The 21,048-nt window shown below is 54.7% G+C and overlaps 1 protein-coding gene across 1 annotated transcript; it reads right to left on the bottom strand.

Annotated features, from left to right (window-relative positions):
* Positions 1–5,831: 5,831 nt before the first annotated feature.
* On the bottom strand, positions 5,832–20,748 carry PTGES (prostaglandin E synthase). Its single transcript, XM_004048722.5, has 3 exons — positions 20,377–20,748; positions 16,146–16,228; positions 5,832–7,340 (listed from the first exon to the last, which is right to left on the bottom strand). The coding sequence occupies exons 1-3, from the start codon at positions 20,500–20,502 to the stop codon at positions 7,091–7,093; spliced, it is 459 nt and encodes a 152-aa protein (XP_004048770.1). The 5' UTR covers positions 20,503–20,748; the 3' UTR covers positions 5,832–7,090.
* Between the last annotated feature and the right edge of the window lie 300 nt (positions 20,749–21,048).

The following is a 21,048-nucleotide window of genomic DNA, read 5'->3' on the forward strand; positions in this document are numbered from 1 at the left end:
TTCAAGCGATGCCTCTCCTGGGAAGCCTGCCTGGATTCTTACCAGCCCCAACAGATAATCCCTCTTTGGACTGCCTTGAATTAGAAACAGTGCAACCTTCCAGCCTGGCCTGCCTGGAAACCTGTTCCCAACCGCAGCATCCTCCCAGGATACACACACAGAGGCCCAGGAATCCCCTCAATCCTGTGGATTCTGCCTTCCCAGGGGGTCCCCAGGTTCAATCCCTGCCTCGCAGACCAGCATCCAAGGCGGTGAACAGCAGGCCCCTCTGTCCACTGTCATCATTGCCTGCCCTCATCCTCACCCTCAAGGTCCTCACGCACCAGGGAGGTTCTCAGACGCCTTGAGACATTAGACTCATTAACCTGTTTGTCGAGGGAGCCCCAGGAGGTCCTTGGTGGGCCTGTCACGGGAGATGGGGGAGCCCAGGTGGGCAGGGCACAGCTGCCATCATCTGGCATGGGCTTCCTCCTAAGAAGGTGTGTGGGGTGGGAATGAAGGCTTCTGTAAAATGAGATCTCACTGACATATCATGAAAAGAGGCCCCCAGATTGCTATCCTGTTCCCTGGGCCTTGGGTCTACATGAATTCCAACTGCTCACTCAGAGCTCAGGAGAAGATGCCCCAGACAGTGGGCCCCAACTAGGGCAGCTTCAGCTTCGCAGGCCTGGACCTTGGCCCCATTCACTGCCCCCAAGAGGAAAAAGTCCTTGCCTGCCTCCCTGAATCGAGGCTCTGGGCCCCCCAGGCTTCTGCTCAGTGCCCTCTGCCCCCTAGACCATAGACAGCCGAGGCCCACCCTTCCCAGTGCCCCCAACTCCAGGGTCAGGAAGGAGGAGACAGCCCCCAGGGGTTGAGCTAAATCTGGGGGGAGTTGGGAGGAAGATGGGCTGCAGGCGTGGGGGGCCGCAGGCGTGGGGATGAGGTCAGGAAGAACCCCACCAGTGCCTGAAGTCATCTTGCACTCGGTACCAATTCCCACTCTGCCTCTGGTCAGTTCAGAAGATGCGATCAACCATGAAGTGCTTTAGCCAGGCGTGGTGCACACGTCTGTGGTCCCAGCTACTCAGGAGGCTGAGGTGGGAGGATTGCCTGAGCCCAGGAATTCAAGGCTGCAGTGAGCTGCAATCGTGCCACTGCTTTCCAACTCGGATGATAGAGCCAGACTCCCCCCGCCCCCATCTGTTAGAAAAAGAAAAGGATGTGGCTGGGCGCGGTGGCTCACACCTGTAATCCCAGCACTTTGGGAGGCCGAGGCGGGTGGATCATCTGAGTTCAGGAGTTCGAGACCAGCCTGGCCAAGATGATGAAACCCTGTCTCTACTAAAAATACAAAAATTAGCCTGGTGTGGTGGCGCACGTCTGTAATCCCAGCTACTCGGCAGGCTGAGGCAGGAGAATCACTTGAACCCGGGAGGCGGAGGCTGCAGTGAGCCGAGATCGTGCCACTACACTCTAGCCTGGGCTAGAGCAAGACTGTTGTCTCAGAAAAGAAAAAAGAAAACCATGAGATGCCCTCTCTGCCTCGCTGGCCTACTGTGCTCCACTGCTGCCCGGGAGATGGGCCCTGGCCCCCTAGGGCCCTGGCTGTGGAGGCAGAAGACCTCTTCCTGGCCCTCCCCATCCCCGAGGGTTGGGTCTGATCTTGGGTGGGAGCAGCACAGGCCTCCAGGGCCTCCTTCTCTCCCTTAAAAAATTCAACGGGCTCCTCATAGCAGCCCCGACACCATCCTGGGTACTGCCCCTCTCTTCTCTCCCCCGCACCTGGGTCCTCCAGCTCCTGGGCGAGTAGCCAGGGGACTGTCCAAGCCACTGGGGAAGCAAGAGCCATGCCACTGCCCACTGTGTCCACTGCCTGGCTGCCCACACCCCCTGCCCTCCCACGGCAGAGCCAGAGGTCCCCTTAGGAAACAAAGCCAGCCATGCCAAGCCCATCCCGGCATGACCCACAGCCCGACTCCCTGATGAGGGCCAGAGGCTCATGACCCCACACTGCTGATCCCTTTAGCCCCTCCCACACCTACACCTCCTTTCTATGCTCATCTGTCTCCCACCCCCACCTCCCTTCCATACCCACCACTCCCCCACACCCACCCCCAACCCAGCCCAACCCAAGCCTCCCTTCCATACGCACCACTCCCACAACACCCTCACGCACCCCACCCCACCCTAAGTCTTCCTTTCATACCCCAATCCTCCCCCACACACACCCCCAACACCCACCCCACCCCACCCCTCCCATGTCCCAATCTTCCCCCACCCCCACCCCCACCCCTGCCCCTCCCTTCCATACCCACCCCTCCCCCACACTCATGCCCAACACCCACCCCACCCCTACCCCTCCCTTCCATATCCACCCCTTCTCCACACCCCCCACGCCTCCCTTTCATACCCCATCCCTCCCCCACCCCCATTCCCTCCCCCTACTCCCACGCCCCTCCGTACATCTCCCCTCCACACCATCAACCCTCACACTTCCCCTCCCCAACTCTCCCCACCGCCCTCCACTTCCCAAGCTCAGGGTGGAGGGGACTGGGGAGAGCCGCTGAGCTCTTCTCTTTGCTCCTTGCTTTCTTGGCTTGGACGGTCCCCTTAAAACCACTCTTTCACCCCCCACCACAGGTGAGTTGCCCCCTCCCCAGGCAGCCGCTCCCCAGCAGGGGTTAAAAGGCCCCATCTGCCTCCATCCGGGCGCTGAGCGCTTGGGGTCATCACGGGCGCTGTCCTGTGGAGCCCGCCCACCCCAGGCTGGAGCTGCATGCATGGGGCGGGGGGCAGGATGAGGTTGCCACCCAGCATCGGGCACCACCCCACCCTGAGGAGGCACTCACAAGCCGACAGAACAGGGGCAGTGCCGGGCAGGGGACCTCATGGTCTCGTGGTCTCTGCGGCTCCAGTGTGGCGGGGGCCGCCTGCTTCACCCACGCCCCAGGTTCACAGTATTGCCATGGGCATCCGATGCCCCTGCTCACCTGGGTCCGGTGGGTTCCCAGCAGGTTATTTTGCCCACAGAGCCCCTCTTTCCCCAGGAAGGAAAATATAAATATAAAAACACACGCTGCTGTGGCCAGGCACGGTGGCTCACGCCTGTAATCCCAGCACTTTGGGAGGCTGAGGCAGGCAGATACTTGAGGTCAGGAGTTCGAGACCAGCCTGGCCAACATGGTGAAACCCTGTCTCTACTAAAAATACAAAAATTAGCCGGGTGTGGTGGCACATGCCTGTATGTAATCCCAGCTACTCGGGAGGCGGAGACAGGAGAATCGTTTGAACCTGGAAAGCAGAGGTTGCAGTGAGCCGAGATGGCACCACTGCACTCCAGCCTGGGTGACAGAGTGAGACTCCATCTCAGACAACAACAACAACAACAAGAATGCATGCTGGGTTCGCCTCCTGGATGGCCCCTGCCCTGGGATCTGTCCTCCCTCTGGCCTTACAGTGTCCCAGCCCAGGGACAGCAGGCAAGTCACCTCTCCCGTGTGAGGAGACACCCCCCCCCACAAGCCTCCTTCCTGTGAACCTCGCCTCTCTCATCTAAAAAGCATCACCTTCCTCATCTAGAAAGCAGAAATCCCTCCCGCCTCAGATTGTTTTGGGGATTTTTTTTTTTTTTTTTTGAGACAGTTTCCCTCTGTTGCCCGGGCTGGAGTGCAGTGGTGGGATCTCGGCTCACTGCAGCCTCAACTTCCCAGGCTCAAGTGATCCTCCTGCCTCAGCCTCCCAAGTAGCTGGGACCATAGGCAGGCACCATTACACCCGGCTAATTTTTTTTTTTTTGGTGGAAAAGGGATCTAGCTCTGTTGCCCAGGCTAGTCTCAAACCCCTGGGTTCAGATCTTCCAACTTCGGCCTCCCAAAGTGCTTGAATTACAGACATAAGTTGGAAAAAAATCCAACTAGTATGCCCAGCCCAACGCTTAGCAAACAGTAGGTGCTCAATACTGGATCGCGCCCTTCCCGTTTCTCTCCCGAGAGCCGCCGCTGCCCAAAAACAGAGGCGTCCGCTTACCACCAGGGGGCAGTATTTCCCCTCTCAGCTCTGAACGGGACCCGGGGCCTCACGGCGCTTTCTGGCGGGGCCTGGGGTCCCTGCGCTGCTGGAGAACCCCCGGCACGGCAGGTCCCATCCGTTAGAGGGGCTCCGGCCTCGGGGTGCTGGGAGGGGGCGTTCAGGGAAAGTGAGGCTGTGCAGCACAGGGGCTCCGCCCAGGGACTTTGGCAGCCCCGACTTTCAGACCTGGCCCTGCACTTCCGGGCGCTGGCCTCCTGGAGTCTCCTAGTTGGAGTCTCCAGGGTGGAGCCTCCTAGTTGGAGTCTCCAGGGTGGAGCCTCCTAGTTGGAGTCTCCAGGGTGGAGCCTCCTAGTTGGAGTCTCCAGGGTGGAGCCTCCTAGTTGGAGTCTCCAGGGTGGAGCCTCCTAGTTGGAGTCTCCAGGGTGGAGCCTCCTAGTTGGAGTCTCCAGGGTGGAGCCTCCTAGTTGGAGTCTCCAGGGTGGAGCCTCCTAGTTGGAGTCTCCAGGGTGGAGCCTCCTAGTTGGAGTCTCCAGGGTGGAGCCTCCTAGTTGGAGTCTCCAGGGTGGAGCCTCCTAGTTGGAGTCTCCAGGGTGGAGCCTCCTAGTTGGAGTCTCCAGGGTGGAGCCTCCTAGTTGGAGTCTCCAGGGTGGAGCCTCCTAGTTGGAGTCTCCAGGGTGGAGCCTCCTAGTTGGAGTCTCCAGGGTGGAGCCTCCTAGTTGGAGTCTCCAGGGTGGAGCCTCCTAGTTGGAGTCTCCAGGGTGGAGCCTCCTAGTTGGAGTCTCCAGGGTGGAGCCTCCTAGTTGGAGTCTCCAGGGTGGAGCCTCCTAGTTGGAGTCTCCAGGGTGGAGCCTCCTAGTTGGAGTCTCCAGGGTGGAGCCTCCTAGTTGGAGTCTCCAGGGTGGAGCCTCCTAGTTGGAGTCTCCAGGGTGGAGCCTCCTAGTTGGAGTCTCCAGGGTGGAGCCTCCTAGTTGGAGTCTCCAGGGTGGAGCCTCCTAGTTGGAGTCTCCAGGGTGGAGCCTCCTAGTTGGAGTCTCCAGGGTGGAGCCTCCTAGTTGGAGTCTCCAGGGTGGAGCCTCCTAGTTGGAGTCTCCAGGGTGGAGCCTCCTAGTTGGAGTCTCCAGGGTGGAGCCTCCTAGTTGGAGTCTCCAGGGTGGAGCCTCCTAGTTGGAGTCTCCAGGGTGGAGCCTCCTAGTTGGAGTCTCCAGGGTGGAGCCTCCTAGTTGGAGTCTCCAGGGTGGAGCCTCCTAGTTGGAGTCTCCAGGGTGGAGCCTCCTAGTTGGAGTCTCCAGGGTGGAGCCTCCTAGTTGGAGTCTCCAGGGTGGAGCCTCCTAGTTGGAGTCTCCAGGGTGGAGCCTCCTAGTTGGAGTCTCCAGGGTGGAGCCTCCTAGTTGGAGTCTCCAGGGTGGAGCCTCCTAGTTGGAGTCTCCAGGGTGGAGCCTCCTAGTTGGAGTCTCCAGGGTGGAGTCTCCTGGAGTCTCCTGGAGTCTCCTGTGTCCTAGTTGACGGAGCTGATAATGGCAGCCCGCGGGCAGGGCAGCCCCGCAGGGAGGGGTGACCTGGCCGGGGCAGGATTTGGGTGCTCCTGGCTCCCCTCGCCAGATGCCACCTTACCCGCCCCAACGGGAGGCAGGAGGCTACTGCTTGCTGTGTGATTAACACCCAGCCAGGGCGCGTTGGTGTCTGCGCCAGAGATCTTGTCCCGCCAAACTGGCTCTAGACAGTCACTTGGCAAGAATGCCCAGCGCGCTGGAGCATCAGGCCAGCTTGGGCAGCAGGGAACACCAGGAACGCGCAACCCAAGACGAGGTGCTGGGCCCAGCTGGTCAGACACTTCCATTTAATGACTAAAAATCACACATCTCAGGTCACGGGTCTAGGAGAAACCACACACACACACACACACACACACACACACACACACGGATTCCCCATCAAGGGGACATTTGCAGTTTCCAAACCTTGAAGATACTGAAGGGACCAGAAAGTTCCTTTGAGTGGCTGGTCACCCAAAGCTCCCGGTCCTCCACCCACAGCCCTTTGGAGGGACTCAAACCTTGGGAGGAGAAGGCTGAGCTTCCTGTGGGCCCCTCCCACCCACACCTGAGCCAGAGAGAAGACTGCAGCAAAGACATCCAAAGCCAACGGCAAGGGAAGCGGCAGCGGGGGCAGAGGAGCCAGCCCTGTCCTTGGCTCACCCAGCTTCCACCATACAGGAACCCAAGACCCCAGCCTTGCTTCCACAGAGAACTGGCAGGGGTCCCCTGGCCTGGCCATCACAGGGACTCACATGGGAGCCTTTTACAACTGCAGTTGGTGGCTGAGCACAGTGATTCATGCCTGTCATCCCAGCACTTTGGGAGGCCGAGGCGGGTGGATCACTTGAGGCCAGGAGTTCAAGACCTGGGCAACATGGTGAAACCCTGTCTCTACTAAAAATACAAAAATTAGCCAGGTATGGTGATACGCGCTTGTAATCCCAGCTACTCAGGAGGCTGAGGCGGGAGAATCGCTTGAACCCAGGAAGCGGAGGCTGCAGTGAGCCAGATTGTACCACTTCACTCCAGCTTGAGCAACAGAGCAAGACTCTGTCTTGGAAAAAAAAAAAAATACAGATGGCCAGGCTTGCCTCTAGATTAGCTGGGCCAGAATTTCTGGGGTGAGTCTGAAAAGTCTGCATTCTTAGCCCGGGATTCAGATGATCATTAGGTTTGGGAATCTTAAATAGAGTCTCCCTTCTCTCTTTTCACTGTTAAGGAGGGAGAGGGAGTGATGTTTTTGATGCTCTGTTACTTTAGCTGAAGGATTTTCTATCAATCTTCACAATCTGTCTTGAAATGGTTCCCATCAGCCACTTCGTGCAGGAATCCAAGGGGCTAAGAAACATACACACACACATACACATACACACACACAGGTGCACACACAGGCCCACTGTGCCCAGAGACCCACACGCGCAGCAGGCTGCCGGGAAACCAGGACTCAGGGCCCACCACAATCTGGAAGGAACATCAAGTCCCCAGGTACAGCCACGGCGGCTCTTGACCCATGGTCTGGTGGCCAAGGAGGCATCAGCTGCTGGTCACAGGTGGCGGGCCGCTTCCCAGAGGATCTGCAGAGCCATGGAGGCGCAGGGGAGCTGGGCCAGGGTGTAGGTCACGGAGCGGATGGGTGCCCGCAGCTTCCCCAGGTAGGCCACGGTGTGTACCACACGGCCCAGGAGGAAGACCAGGAAGTGCATCCAGGCGACTAAAGGGTTAGGACCCAGAAAGGAGTAGACGAAGCCCAGGAAAAGGAAGGGGTAGATGGTCTCCATGTCGTTCCGGTGGGCCCTGGGGAGACAAGAGGGGTGCGGTCAGCCAGGTATTAGCTTTGGGGCCATAGGTCCTTTTGAGAGTGTCATGGAAGCTGGGGGTGCTTTGACCCACTGGGGGTCATTTCAGGCATATCACACACTCAAATCCATTCACGGCCAGGTCAAGGAGATGGATACCCCAGAGTCCCGAAGAAGGCAGCTCCAAGCTTATGCTTGCAAGCAGCTGAGGCAGCGAGGCCACGTCATGGGCTGGGAGTCAGAGGGCTACTGGTCCAGGATGCTCTTACCATACCTCTATGGCTTGCCAGGACCCCACTCCTGCCATACTCTCCCCCGCCTTCCTCTCTACCCTTGGACACCAGGCAGGAAAAGTGGGACTCAGAGGTGCTGAGTGCTTTACAGAGCCAACGAGTGGAGGAGCTGGGATTGGAACCGAGTTCTGACTGGAGTTTGCGCTCTTTACCTCCAGGGCAGGGCTTCTCTGAGTCAGGCCTGAGGTCATCCTCCTTCTGAATGCAGCTTCCTGGGCCCCTCCCGAGCAGAAGGGGCTAGAGCCCAAGAGCAGGCCTTTGAAATGAATGCCGGGCTCTGTCTCCTTTTCCCCCTAAATCTAACTACCACCTGTCCTTTCAGGGACAATCATAACAAGATCCGCTCCCACTCACTGGAGCCAACCGATGGCCAGCCCCCGGTGAAGCTCTTCATTTTACACATCCTTTCCTGCCTCTTTTTCTGTTGAAAGGAATCAAGCATGTGCATATGTGCGGCGGGGGCGGAGGGGCTCTGTATAACCCCACCATAAATAAATGACCAAGAAAGAAAACTCAGAAAACTCACTTACTTCTGCTGGTTCACATTTTCCAGACTCCTACTAATGGCCGGCTTCCTTTATGAAGGGTGGGGAGGTTGAGTCCCATAAATTAGAGACTGAATGAGCAACTAAACCCATAGATTGCCACATTGGAAGCTCAGATAAACAGGAATTCAGTGCCCAGGGCATGACCTCCCCCAAGGACAGGCCACGCGTGTGAGGTGCAGGAACAGAAGCGTGTCCTCCGGGCCTTCCTGCTGACATACATTCCACCAATAACACCGTCTCCTCGGGCCAGGCCCAGACTAGCAGCACTGAGTGGGGACCCGCTGCAGGGTCCTCCTCTTCCCTCCCACTGGCAAGATGATTCTTGGGCCAGTGCGATGGTGTGTGGGCCTGACCAAAAGGAAAGAGGAGGCCTGGAGTGCTTGGCCACCCCACACTGTAGGAAGCTCTGCAGCGTGCCTGGGGTGGGGGTGGGCAGGGAAGGAGACATCTGTGCAGAAGCCTGAATGATGAGAAGCTGGCCCTGCAGGGGAAAAGCATTCCAGGAAGGAAGACCAGTGTGTGCAAAGGTCCTGAGGTCACAATAAGCACAGCATGTTCAATGTGCAGAAAAGTGAGCCCATGGCTATAGTGCAGTGCACAAGAGGGAGTGAGGCAGGTAAGAGCGGGAGAGGAATTCAATCTGAGTGTACAAAACTCCTGTAAACCCAGCAGGGCCTAGGTCTTTCTCAGGCCAAACTCAGGACACTGCACCTGGCATCTGGGTCCCCATATCCCGAGACTGACATGAACCCCTCTTCTCCTTTTCCCCCAGATCCTGACCTTGCAACCCAGACACGAGGAAAGCAAGTCTGTGGCAGGGCAGGTCTCACCCAGCGGTGGGGAACACTGTGGCCTGCCTGTGTCTGTCAGAGGCTGGCTCTGGATAGATCCTGGGGTACTGCCCTCAGGGAAGACATAAGAGGGAGATTACAGACTCACGCCTGTAATCCCAGCACTTTGGGAGGCCAAGGCGGGCGGATCATCTGAGGTCAGGAGTTCGAGACCAGCCTGGCCAACATGGTGAAACCCTGTTTCTACTAAAAATACAAAATTAGCCAGCCATGGTGGTGCATGCCTGTAATCCCAGCTACTCGGGAGGCTGAGGCAGGAGAATCACTTGAACTGGGCAGGTGGAGGTTGCAGTGAGCTGAGATCATGCTATTGTACTCCAGCCTGGGCAAAAAGAGGGAAACTCCCTCTCAAAAAAATAAATAAAATAAAAGAGAGGGAGAAACCAAAGACTGGGGCCACCTCCCTGTCAAATAAGTCCCTTACCAGGACTGATGAGGAAAGGCAATAGGTGTTCCTCCAAAATCACTCCATCCTTGGCCGGGTGCAGTGGCTCATGCCTGTAATCCCAGCATTTTGGGAGGCTGAGGCTGGTGGATCATTTGAGGACAGGAGTTTGAGACCTACCTGGCCAACATGGCAAAATCCCATCTCTACTAAAGGTACAAAAAAAAAAAAAAAATTAGCTGGACATGGTGGTGTGTGCTTGTAATCCCAGCTACTCAGGAGGCTGAGGCAGGGAATCACTTAAACCTGGGAGGTGGAGGTTGCAGTGAGCCAAGATCGTGTCACTGCACTCCAGCCTGGGCGACAGAGTGAATGAGACTCTGTCTCAAAAAAAAAAACCAAAACATAAAACAAAACAAAAATCACTCCGTCCTCTGGCAATCAAGCTGTGGGCACCCACATCCCCCTACAGGCTGATTAGAGGGACACCCTTGGAAAACCCATTTTTGATTATGTCCCAAAATGAGGTCTGCCTGTCACAAGTGATTCACAAGGGAGTGCCACCTGGATGAGGAGTTTTGTAATGTTTATTTGAAAGTTTCAGGAAAAGCACAACCAGCATATGCAACTCGTTCACTCAGCTATTCCTTAAAGTATGTGTTGATATTTTAACAGTAAGTCCTTTGGGAGGCTGAGGCGGGCGGATCACGAGGTCAGGAGATCGAGACCATCCTGGCTGATATGGTGAAACCCCATCTCTACTAAAAATACAAAAATCAGTTAGGCGTGGTGGCAGGCGCCTGTAGTCCCAGCTACTCGGGAGGCTGAGGCAGGGGAATCTCTTGAACCCGGGAGGCAGAGGTTGCAGTGAGCCAACATCACGCCACTGCACTCCAGCCTGGGCGACAGAGTGAGACTCCGTCTCAAAAAAAAAAAAAAGAGTAAGTCAATGTTTGGAAAGCTGTTAAGAGAATCATGGTACAGATAGTTCACAAACATAGCCAAACCCTGAAGAGTGGGTGAAGGGAAGAAGTTGGGGAACACAGGGTGGGAAGGAGGAACAAGACGGGAAGTTCATGGCAGACGTGGATCCTGCTCTGCCTGGCACATCTGCAGGCTGGGGAGGAGCAGGCCTTGCAGAAAAAGCGGGGACTGAGCCCCACCTTCTATCTCCAGCCATTGGGCAGGAATTCAGCGGTCACCAGCGTGGGAGGAGAGGTGGTCAGGAGCTCTGACTGTCAGCCCCTGGGGCTGGCCCAGCCCTCCCTCCCTCGTCTGGTCTGTCTCAAACCGCAGAGGGGCCCCTCCGAGGCCGCAGTGGCCAGGGACAGGGAGCAATGGAGACACCAAGGAATGATGGAAGAAAGCTCACCTCCCTCCTCCCACCTCCAGGCTCCAAACCGAGAGACATGGAGGCAGGCACGTACCACAGACATGCTTGGGTGAAATGCATCATTCAAATAATAACCATGTTTTTAAGGTAAAAGCCACCCAAAGCAAACTCCTACTAGACTGGACTTGTATCGCCTCCTGCAGCATCAGGCCTGCCCTCACCCTCCACAGACTTTTCCACACCAGCTGCATTTTCCTGCATAGGTGACAGCGGTGAGGACAGTGATCCCCAGATGGCCAGGACAGGGACAGCTGCTGGCTGCTCCACAGGGTCTCCTCTTCTCTCCTCCAGCCCTGCTGGCATCCACGGTGGCCAATTTCCTTGACTTTGTATCAGGGTTGATGCAATGCAGTGCCTGCTTCGTTTCACAGGCAGGTATACAAGACAGTGAAATCGCCTTCCCGTAGAGGGACAGCCTCAGGAGCAGAGCCGAGAGTGCCAGGCCCCTCCTCAGAGTGCCAAGTGAGTGAATTCCTGGAAAGTGCTTACAACACTCCTGGACACTGAGTAGGAAGATCTTTTTTTCTGAGACAGAGTCTCGCTCTGTGCCCCAGGCTGGAGTGCAGTGGCGTGATCTCGGCTCACTGCAACCTCCACCTCCTGGGTTCAAGCGATTTTCGTGCTTCAGCCTCCTGAGTAGCTGAGACTACAGGCGAGCCCCACCACGCCTGGCTAATTTTTGTATTTTTAGTAGAGACGGGGTTTTGCCATGTTGGCCAGGCTGGTCTCAAACTCCTAAGCTCAGGTGATCTACCCGCCTCAGCCTCCCAAAGTGCAGGGATTACAGATGTGAGCCACCGTGCTTGACTGAGTAGGGAGATTTTAAGCAAGCCGCCATCTCCTCCATCGCCATCACCAGCCCTGTCCTGGACACCGTCGCTAAAGCTCACTTCACCCTCTTGGCTTTGCCAGACTTTCTGACTGCCCTCAGATGCTCCGGCCAAATGAATCAAAAGCACGTTATGGGGCTGGGTGTGGTGGCACACACCTGTGATCTCAGGCTGAAGTGGGAGGGTCACTTGAGCCCTGGAATCAGCCTGAGCAACATAGCAAGATCCTGTCTCTACAACAATAAAAATTTAAAAATTAGCCAGGCATGGTGGCACGTGTCTGTGGTCCCAGCTACTCAGGAGGCTGAGGTGAGAAGATCGTTTGAGCCCAGGAGGTCAAGGCATCAGTGAGCCGGGATTCCACTGCACTCCAGCCTGGGCGACAGAGCAAGACCCTGTCACAAAAAAAAAAAAAAAAAAAAAAGACCGGGCGAGGTGGCTCACGCCTGTAATCCCAACACTTTGGGGAGGCCGAGGCAGGCGGATCACTTGAGGTCAGGAGTTCAAGACCAGCCTAGCCAACATGGTGAAATCCTGCATCTACTAAAAATACAAACATTAGCCAGGAGTGGTGGCAGGCACCTGTAATCCCAGCTACTCAGGAGGCTGGAGCAGAAGAATCACTTGAATCCGGGAGGCGGAGGTTGCAGCAAGCCGAAACCACGCTATTGCACTCCAGCCTGGGCAACAAGAGTGAAAGTCCATCTCAAAAAAAAAAAAAAATTTGAGTACTTCGTGGTGCAGCCGGAAGGGAGTGTTAGGCTGGAAACCTCCAGTTCTGCTGTGGTGCTTATTAGCTCCATGGCCTCAGGCAAATCTCTCTCACTCTCTGGGACTGCGTTCACTATGTACAAAATGTACATGCTGGATGACATCTAAGGCACTTCTAGGGCTGACATTTTGGGACCCAATTTCCTGACAAACCAGTTCACTCAGTTTAAGTCTATACGCTCCAAACAGAAATGCTCCAAGCTTAGGTCGCACGTTTGCCTCTCTTCTTTGGGACCACACAGGTAACCCCTCCGTGCAGTTCCACACACCCAACCTCAGATTCTGGCCCAGACGCACATTGCCGGGAACTCCGGATAGGTATCCTGAAAAGGTGGCTGGTCCCTGGCTTCTCCCAGAACTAGGCTCACATTTGGACTCCAGCATGTGCTAACCTACAAGGCAGATTTATGCTCCAAGAACCAAGACTGAAGTGCTTTCCTATTTGACAGAAGGGTGACTCGAATCACACCGTAAACCCTGGTCTAATATTTAACCAACTTTTGCTTCCAGGTGGTCTCCCCCTTCGGGTTCCAGCCAGTTCTCCGGTAGCAGACGGCAGGATATAGAATTCTCTTAGTTCTGCACACTCAAGTTTCCATGAGGTTCTGTGAAATCAGGTGGCAGAGGAGGGGCCCAGGGGACCCAGGTACTCCCCAGGTCCGACATGGGCCCAGTATACAGTCGGCCTCCAGTAAGTCCTCACCAAATGGCTATAAAGCATTATTAGATAAGAGGCACTCAGAAAGTGCTGAAATGAATTTCAACCATTTAAACCCCAGTACTGTAGATGATGGGTTATTTTGGGCTGGTCGCAATGGCTCACGCCTGTAATCCCAGCACTTTGGAAGGCCGAGGCAGGTGGATCACCTGAGGTCAGGAGTTTGAGACCAGCCTGGCCAACATGGTGAAACTCTGTCTCTACTAAAAAAAAAAAATACAAAAATTAGCTGGCGTGGTCACAGGTGCCTGTAATCCCAGCTACTCGGGAGGCTGAGGCAGGGGAATTGCTCGAACCCGGGAGGCAGAGGTTGCAGTGAGCCGAGATCATGCCATTGCATTTCAGCCTGGGGGACAAGAGCAAAACTCTGTCTCAAAAAAAAAAAAAAAAAAAGATTGGTTGGGTGGAAATGTCTTGGCACCACCCGGGTCTATTGTCTCTCCATGGGGCATGGTTTCAGCCAGTAAAAATAAACCAAGTATCTGTAAGGCCACTTGGCCACTCCTGTACCACATTGTACCACATGAAAGCTTTGCTACATAAAACCTCTGCAGCCTGGGAGGAGCCAAAACGCATCCTCTTGGTGGCTGCTGTGAGCTGGCCCCAGGTGACCCACCGTCCTGGCCTCCTGCTGCCTGGACAGCTCATCCCATCCTTCTCCACTGTCCAGGAGGGCCGCCACAGCTGGGGACAAGAGCCACCAATGGAAGTCATGTATAGAGAAGGCTTTTGTTCCTGAAAGTACAGCCAGTGCTTAGCACAGTGTCTGGGATGTAGTAAGTGCTCATTAATGGAGAGACGGGCCTCATATGAAGGATTTGAAAGGGTAAATTAGCAAGGAATTTCACTTCCTACATGACACAGGTCTGTAATTTTTTTAAAACCACAAGTGGACAAATTATTGTCAATGGCCAAGAAAAACATAAGAAAAAAAACCCACAGACTTTCTTTCAAGTGAAAGAAATTTGTATTATTTAAATGACAGTGTCCCACCCATTTCCGCCTGTGATGCAGGGGAATGTGTTGAGACCCATGAGACAGTCTGTCTCCGGCCTCAGCCTGTCCAGCTCTCCGTCCTCCCCACTTCCCCTTCAAGCTCTTCCGATGACCCCAACCCCTGCAGTGCCACCGCCTCACTCTCCAGCTAACTGGTAAAAGATGGCAGAGCAGAAACTGCCAAAAAAATTTAATATTAATATTGACTGTGATTATGTGAAATTAGCATTTAGTCTCTGATGGGATTGTACGAAGCCAGTTTTTTAAGGATCTTTTTTTTTTTTTTTTTGAGATGGAGTCTCGCTCTATCTCCCAAGCTGGAGTGCAGTGGCGCAATCTTGGCTTACTGCAACCTCCGCCTCCTGGGTTCATGCCATTCTCCCGCCTCAGCCTCCCGAGTAGCTGGGACTACGGGCCCGTGCCACCATGCCCGGCTAATTTTTGTATGTTTAGTGGAGACAGGGTTTCGCCATGTTGGCCAGGCTGGCCTAGAACTCCTGACCTCAAGTGATCTGCCGGCCCTCGAAAAGGTTGGGATTATAGGCATGAGCCACCACATCTGGTCAAGAATAATTTTTTTAGTAACATTTACCAACATGGAAAGTGTTCACAAAATAATGTTAATAAAAGAAAATCAGAACTCCAAATTGGGTGTACCTAATGCATGCCTAATTTTATGGAAAATATTTAGCTATAGAAGACAAAGAGGAGAGAGATGCAAGTGTGAACTGTGATTAGAACTGTGAGTGGTTTTCCTTTCTGTCTCTGTGTGTTTTCAGTATTACCCAAATTGTCTGTAATGAGTTCTGATTTTTATAATGAGGAAATTCATTTTAATTGACCAGGGGGATGTTAAGCATATGAAAAGATGTTCAACTTCACTAAGAATAAAGAAGTGCAAAGCAAAACAAAAATGTGATATAAATTTTCACCTATCCCCTTGGTAGGAATCCACCCAAATATGCCAATACAATGAGTTGTCAGTTGCATTGTCAGAGGGATGGAAAAATGGCTCCCACACCAGTAGTGGGACATGATTTTGTTGCATCCTGTGGTTTTGCTCACACATATCCATAAAGGCAAATGAAAAAAGTGTTGAGGCCGGGTGCGGTGGCTCATGCCTGTAATCCTAGCAGTTTGGGAGGCCGAGGCAGACAGATCATCTGAGGTCAGGAGTTCCAGACCAGCCTGGCCAACATAGTGAAACCCCATCTCTACTAAAAATACAAAAATTAGCCAGGCATGATGGTGCACGCCTGTAGCCCCAGCTACTTGGGAGGCTGAGGCAGGAGAATCGCTTGAACTCGGGTGGCGGAGGTTGCAGTGAGCCAAGGTGGCACCACTGCACTCCAGCCTGGGCAACAGAGTGAGACTCTGTCTCGAAAAAAAAAAAAAAAAAAAAGAGGTGTTGAGGCCTTCTGTTCATAACACAGAAGGAGCCCAAATGCCCATCGCAGGGGAATTGGTTAGGGAAGTTATGGGCTGTACATTCAACAGAGTGGCAACATAAATACTGGAGCACCAATACAGTGAATGCAACTCCTCTGTGAGCCGATATGGAACAACCTCTGTTGCCATATTAAAAAAAAAAAAAAAAAAGCATAGTACAGACCAGAGGATAAAGGGTGATTCTATGGGGCGGAACGGGAAAAGCGTGGCACACACATTTGTAAATGCAGCAAATCTCTGTGGGAAGATGCATGGCCATTGGCAGGAGTGTTTGCCCCTGGCCAGTAGAACTGCGTGCGTAGTGCCTGGAGGTCAGAGGTAGGAGGGAGACTGAATGTTCACTGAAGACACCACCTTTCTCACTTTGTAATTATGAGTCATGACCACGTCTTACTTTTCCAAAGTTCATTTGAAATTAAATCATTGAATAAAGTAAAACAGTCAGAGAAGATCAGGAACACAGAAAACCTCAGGCCCTGGGAGTCCTCCAAGTCCCCTGTGTGCAGAAGAAGTTCTGAAAGGGCAGGCCATGGCCAGGTGTGGCCAGGCCAGGGGCCCGAAGTACTTGCCTGAGGCAGCGTTCCACGTCGGGGTCGCTCCTGCAATACTGGGGGCCTCCGTGTCTCAGGGCATCCTCGGGGTTGGCAAAGGCCTGAAATATACCAGTTGAGAGTCACTCCTCGTGGGACAAACGGCCCCGTCGCCTGGGGCTATGTTTTGTCCGTGACCAGAGTTCACAGTGGCAGGACAGAGGTGCAGTTGCACACACACCCATCCAACCATCATCCACGATTCCTACCCTGTGCCAGGGGCTGGTAGCTCACCGTGAAAAGGCCCCCCTGTCTCTGCTTTTATGAAGCTCACAGTCCGATGGGGGAGTTGCCTATGAACCAGGGAAGGCCAGGGTGTCTCACCTGTTAAGGAGAAGGCACGGCTGGCCTTGAGAATGTTTACGTGGGACCTGACCCAGTCTGAGGCTCTGAGAAGGCTTCTCTGAGGCAGTGACATGAAAGCTGAGGCTTAGGGCTGGATGAGGTGGCTCACACCAGTAATCCCAGCACTTTGGAAGGCCAAGGCAGGGGGATTGCTTGAGCCCAGGAGTTCAAAACCAGCCTGGGCAACATAGCAAGACCCCATCTCTAAAACAAGCCAGGTGTGGTGGCTCACACCTGTAATCCCAGCACTTTGGGAAGCCAAGATAGGAGGATTGCTTGAGCTTCCAGGAGTTTGAGACCAACCCGGGCAACATAGCAAGACCCCATCTCTAAAACAAACAAACAAGCTGGGTACAGTGGCTCATGTCTGTAATCTCAGCAATTTGGGAGGCCGAGGCAGGTGGATCACTTGAGCTCAGGAGTTCAAGACCAGCCTGGGCAACATGATGAAACCCCCTCTATAAAAAATACAAAAATTAGCTGTGTGTGGTGATACACACCTGTGGTCCCAGCTACTTGGCAGGGGGGCTGAGGCAGGAGGATTGCTTGAGCCCGGGAGGTCGAGGCTACAGTGAGCCTTGATCTCGCCACTGCACTCCAGCCTGGGCAACAGAGCCAGACTCTGTCTCCAAAAAAAAATAAAACAAACAATCTGAGGCTTGAAAGATGCATTGACATTAACCAGATGAAGGGAGTGCTGGAGCAACAACATTCAAGGCAGAAGGGACAGCACGTGCAAAGGCCCTGAGGCTGGAAGAAGCTGGGCATGTGTGAAGAACAGAAAACCAGCACACGGGAGCACAGAGGGCAAGGGACAGGGGCCCAAGATAAAGGGACAGGGGTCATCAGGGGTCCTGGCAGCACCTGAAGAATTTGGACTTTGCACTAAAAGCCATGAGAAGGTCTTGAGAGCCCCGGGCTGAAAACCCAGCTCCGCGCTGATTAACCACAGGATCCTGAACTCTGAAAACTCAGGAGAAATCACAGCTCATGTGCTGTGTGACGAGTGAGAGGGAGACCTGGAGAAGCCGCTAGGACAATGCCCAGCACAAGGAGGTGCTCAGTGAATTGTCACTTTCTCTCATTGGAAAGCAGAGACATAAAGTCACACTGAGATCATCAGAGGCCCATGACTCTTGCTCCACTGTTCCCTGCTGGCATCCAGACAGTCAGACCCCACCAGGCCCACAGCAGAGCCTGAATCTCAGGAGCAGGTTTTCTAAATTGTTCAGCTGACGGCAAATCCTGTGCGTCTGACTCATGACTGTCCCCCAAGGGCTGGTTTGTCCTCCCTGGTGGGCCTGCCCTGCCCTACCCCAGAGGAGAATGCAGCTCAGATCTTCGAGATTGGAACCTTCACACCCAAAATTCCTCTCTGCTGGCCCTGAAATCAGTGAATCACCAACACCGAAGGCTCTGTCCGTGGATCCGTGATACGTTTCAAGGGGCCTCAGCATACAGTGGGCACTGCCTTTAGGAGTCCACTGCCCATGGAGTTGCTCCCCCTGGAGATACAACTCAAATACAAGTCAGCCAGGCCAGGGCCAGCTGCAGTGCAGGCCAGGAAGCCTCCAGTGTCAGCGGCCGAGGTGCCACCTTAGCTGGGGTGGAGGCCAGCCTTTGGTTGAGGTCCCTTGAAAGTGACCTGAGGCTGCGGTGCTCATGTTAATTTCAGTTACTTATAAGTCTTAAGGACAAACATTGGTGGGGCGTTGCATTCTCCTGGCGCTGCTGTCACCACCCCCGTTTACAGGTGAGGACGCTGAGCTCCCAGACTTTTCCAGGTCCCCAGGCTGGTGGGTGGAGGAGCCAGGGCCTGTGACTGTCACCTCCAGCAAGTCCTTCCTGGATGATACTTAGCGCCCAGAGCAGAGATAAGAGGGGGCCACGTTGTCATGAGAAACACCTCAGGTGCAGCCCAAGGAGTGGGGGTTTCCTTCTGTGGTGTCCCTGCCAATCAGGCAGAAAGGCTCTGGGACAGGTTCACCTCCTCCCTTCCCCGAATTCATGTTAAAAGGAAATCACAGCTGGGCACAGTGGCTCACACCTGTAATCCCAGAACTCCAGGAGGCCAAGATGGGAGGATCACTTGAGCCCAGGAGTTTGAGACCAGCCTGGGCAACATGGCAAAAGCCATCTCTACCAAAAACATAAAAAGTTAGGAGCAGTGACGCACACCTATAGTCCCAGCTACTTGGGAGGCTGAAGTGGGAGGATCACCTGAGCCCAGGAAGTCGAGGCTACAGTGAGCTATGATCGCACAATTGCACTCCAGCCTGGGCCACAGAGCAAGACCCTGTCTCTAAAATCAATAAATAATAATTAAAAAAAAAAAAAAGGAATCGCTGGCCTGCTGTTAAGAACCCAAGCCTCAGCCAGGTGTGGTGGCTCACGCCTGTAATTCCAACACTTTGGGAGGCTGAGGCGGGTGGATCACCTGAGGTCAGGAGTTCAAGACCAGCCTGGCCAACATGGTGAAACCCCATCTCTACTAAAAATACAAAAATTAGCAGGGCATGGTGGTGTGCGTCTGTAATGCCAGCTACCGGGGAGGCTGAGGCAGTAGAATTGCTTGAACCCAGGAGGTGGAGGTTGCAGTAAGCAGAGATCATGCCACTGCACTCCAGCCTGGACAGCAGAAAAAAAAAAAAAAAAACAGAAACTCCCGCCTCCAAGACAGGATGTGGGCTCTGAAGCTGGACACTAGAGCTCAAACCGGGCTGTGTGACCTTCATAAGTGATGTCTCCTCTCTGAGCTCAGGTTCCTCACCTAGAAAACAGGATGACTATGGCGCCTCCCCTGCCCTCAGGGCTGTGGCGGGGATCTCATGCTCAGCTCCGGGCCACATTCGGTCCTCTGGGAAGGATTCAATGAGTGAATGCAGCTGTTCTACTTGATGCCCGGATCCCATATCCCAGGACCAGCCAAGGCAGGGAGAAGTCAGAAGCTATCAGTGTGCTGTAGCCTCCGGGCATCCTATCACTTGGGCAGCTGCCCTGCCTTTAATCCTGCCTGTACCTGCAGCAGGGCCTGAGCCTGGCTTGTGGCCAAGATCCTCACTCCCCAGGATCCACCCGCATGCAGTGCCAGAGCCAGCCTCGCCTCACCTCGCCTTTGAACTGGACACAGGGGAAGACAGAGACAGTTTCAGGAAATGATTGCTTTATTAAAATACCTGGGGAGGAAGTAACAGGTGCCTGGGGTCTTTCTGCATTCTGCTGCCAGGACAGCCCACAAGCTCAGCCTATGACTTTGCAGACTCGTCAACCAGTGTGACGGACGCTACTGGAACTTGCCCCGGCCCAGCTCTGGGACTCGTTAATGTTGTTTTGGTTCAGGGGCTCGGATTAGTGGGGAAATTCCTCGCTGAGCACCCCGACGGTGCCCGGCTGGGAGCTGGCCTTTGGAGGCTACAGTGGGCTTGTTAGTGACATTTGCCAGGAGTTGGGAATTTCCACTTAAACGTTTCTCGGACTCCTGTTTTGCCGGTTCCCACTCCACCCAGATATCAGACCTCCCGTGCCGGGAAGCCACCAGGTTAGACAGAGGCTTTGTGCCGTCACGCTCCCACACTCCACCCTCCAGAACCTGCTTCTCTCACAGACACTCGCTGGCTCTCTCCGTGCCAAGAACTCAGCCCGGTGGCACGGCAAGCGAGTAAGTGCTCTTAAGCCAGAGAGGAGAAGGTGCAGGCCTTGCTGACACGTGGGACTGGCAGGAAGCCCCCTGGCGGGGCTGGAAGAGGTGCCCACCTCCCAGCCCTGCACACACCTTGGCCACGTTTCCCTATCCCGGGGCTTTCCTGACAGGACGTGGAGAGAAGCAAGTATGACCCAGGCCGGGGACCCCCAGGGAGGCACGTACCTTCTTCCGCAGCCTCACTTGGCCCGTGATGATGGCCACCACGTACATCTTGATGACCAGCAGCGTGCTGCAGAGCAGGAAGGCCGGGAGGGCCGGGCTGCTCATCACCAGGCTGTGGGCAGGCATCTCTGGCCAGCGCAGCTCAACTGTGGGTGTGATCAGCTCGACAGAGGAGCAGCCTGCAGGGAAAGCACAAAGTGGGAGGGGAGAGCCTTCCTGCAGCCAGCACCGCCCACGCCCCGCCCCACGGCAGCGGCAGCAGGGCCCCCTCCTCCTGTGAAGAGAAAGACAAGCAGTCGCTGGAGCTCCAAGAAGCAGAGAGTCTCCGGGTGTCCCGGACCCAGTCCCTGGCTCTGGAGCCCTCCTTCCAGGCAAATCCTCAAACACTTTCAAATCTGTTTCAAAGCTGTTTCCTTATCTATAGTGTGGGAGCATGTGGTGGTGCCTGCCTTCTAGGGAATGATGAGGCTGGGCACCTGGCAGGACCTCTGCACGTGGTGATTATCGCTGCCTCCTGCCCACCTCCCCAGGGTCAGGGTAGGTGGTAGGCATGAGAACCACGCCATGCGCCCCCACACTCAGCCTGGACAATGGAGCTGCAGCCACAACGGTATGACTTTGCCATCTGTGGCAGGCTGAAGGACGCCCTCCACCCCTAAAGACATCCATGTC

Source organism: Gorilla gorilla, chromosome 13, assembly GCF_029281585.2.
Source record: "Gorilla gorilla gorilla isolate KB3781 chromosome 13, NHGRI_mGorGor1-v2.1_pri, whole genome shotgun sequence".
NCBI lineage: Eukaryota > Metazoa > Chordata > Mammalia > Primates > Hominidae > Gorilla > Gorilla gorilla.

Bases quoted from the DNA above. Each gene is read 5' to 3' on its own strand.
- PTGES (XM_004048722.5), bottom strand. From the start codon at position 20,502: ATGCCTGCCCACAGCCTGGTGATGAGCAGCCCGGCCCTCCCGGCCTTC. The intron at 16,229-20,376 runs GTACGTGCCTCC...GGTATATTTCAG, and splicing joins AAGTGAGGCTGCGGAAGAAG to GCCTTTGCCAACCCCGAGGA. The intron at 7,341-16,145 runs GCAAGTACTTCG...TTGTCTCCCCAG, and splicing joins GACGTGGAACGCTGCCTCAG to GGCCCACCGGAACGACATGG.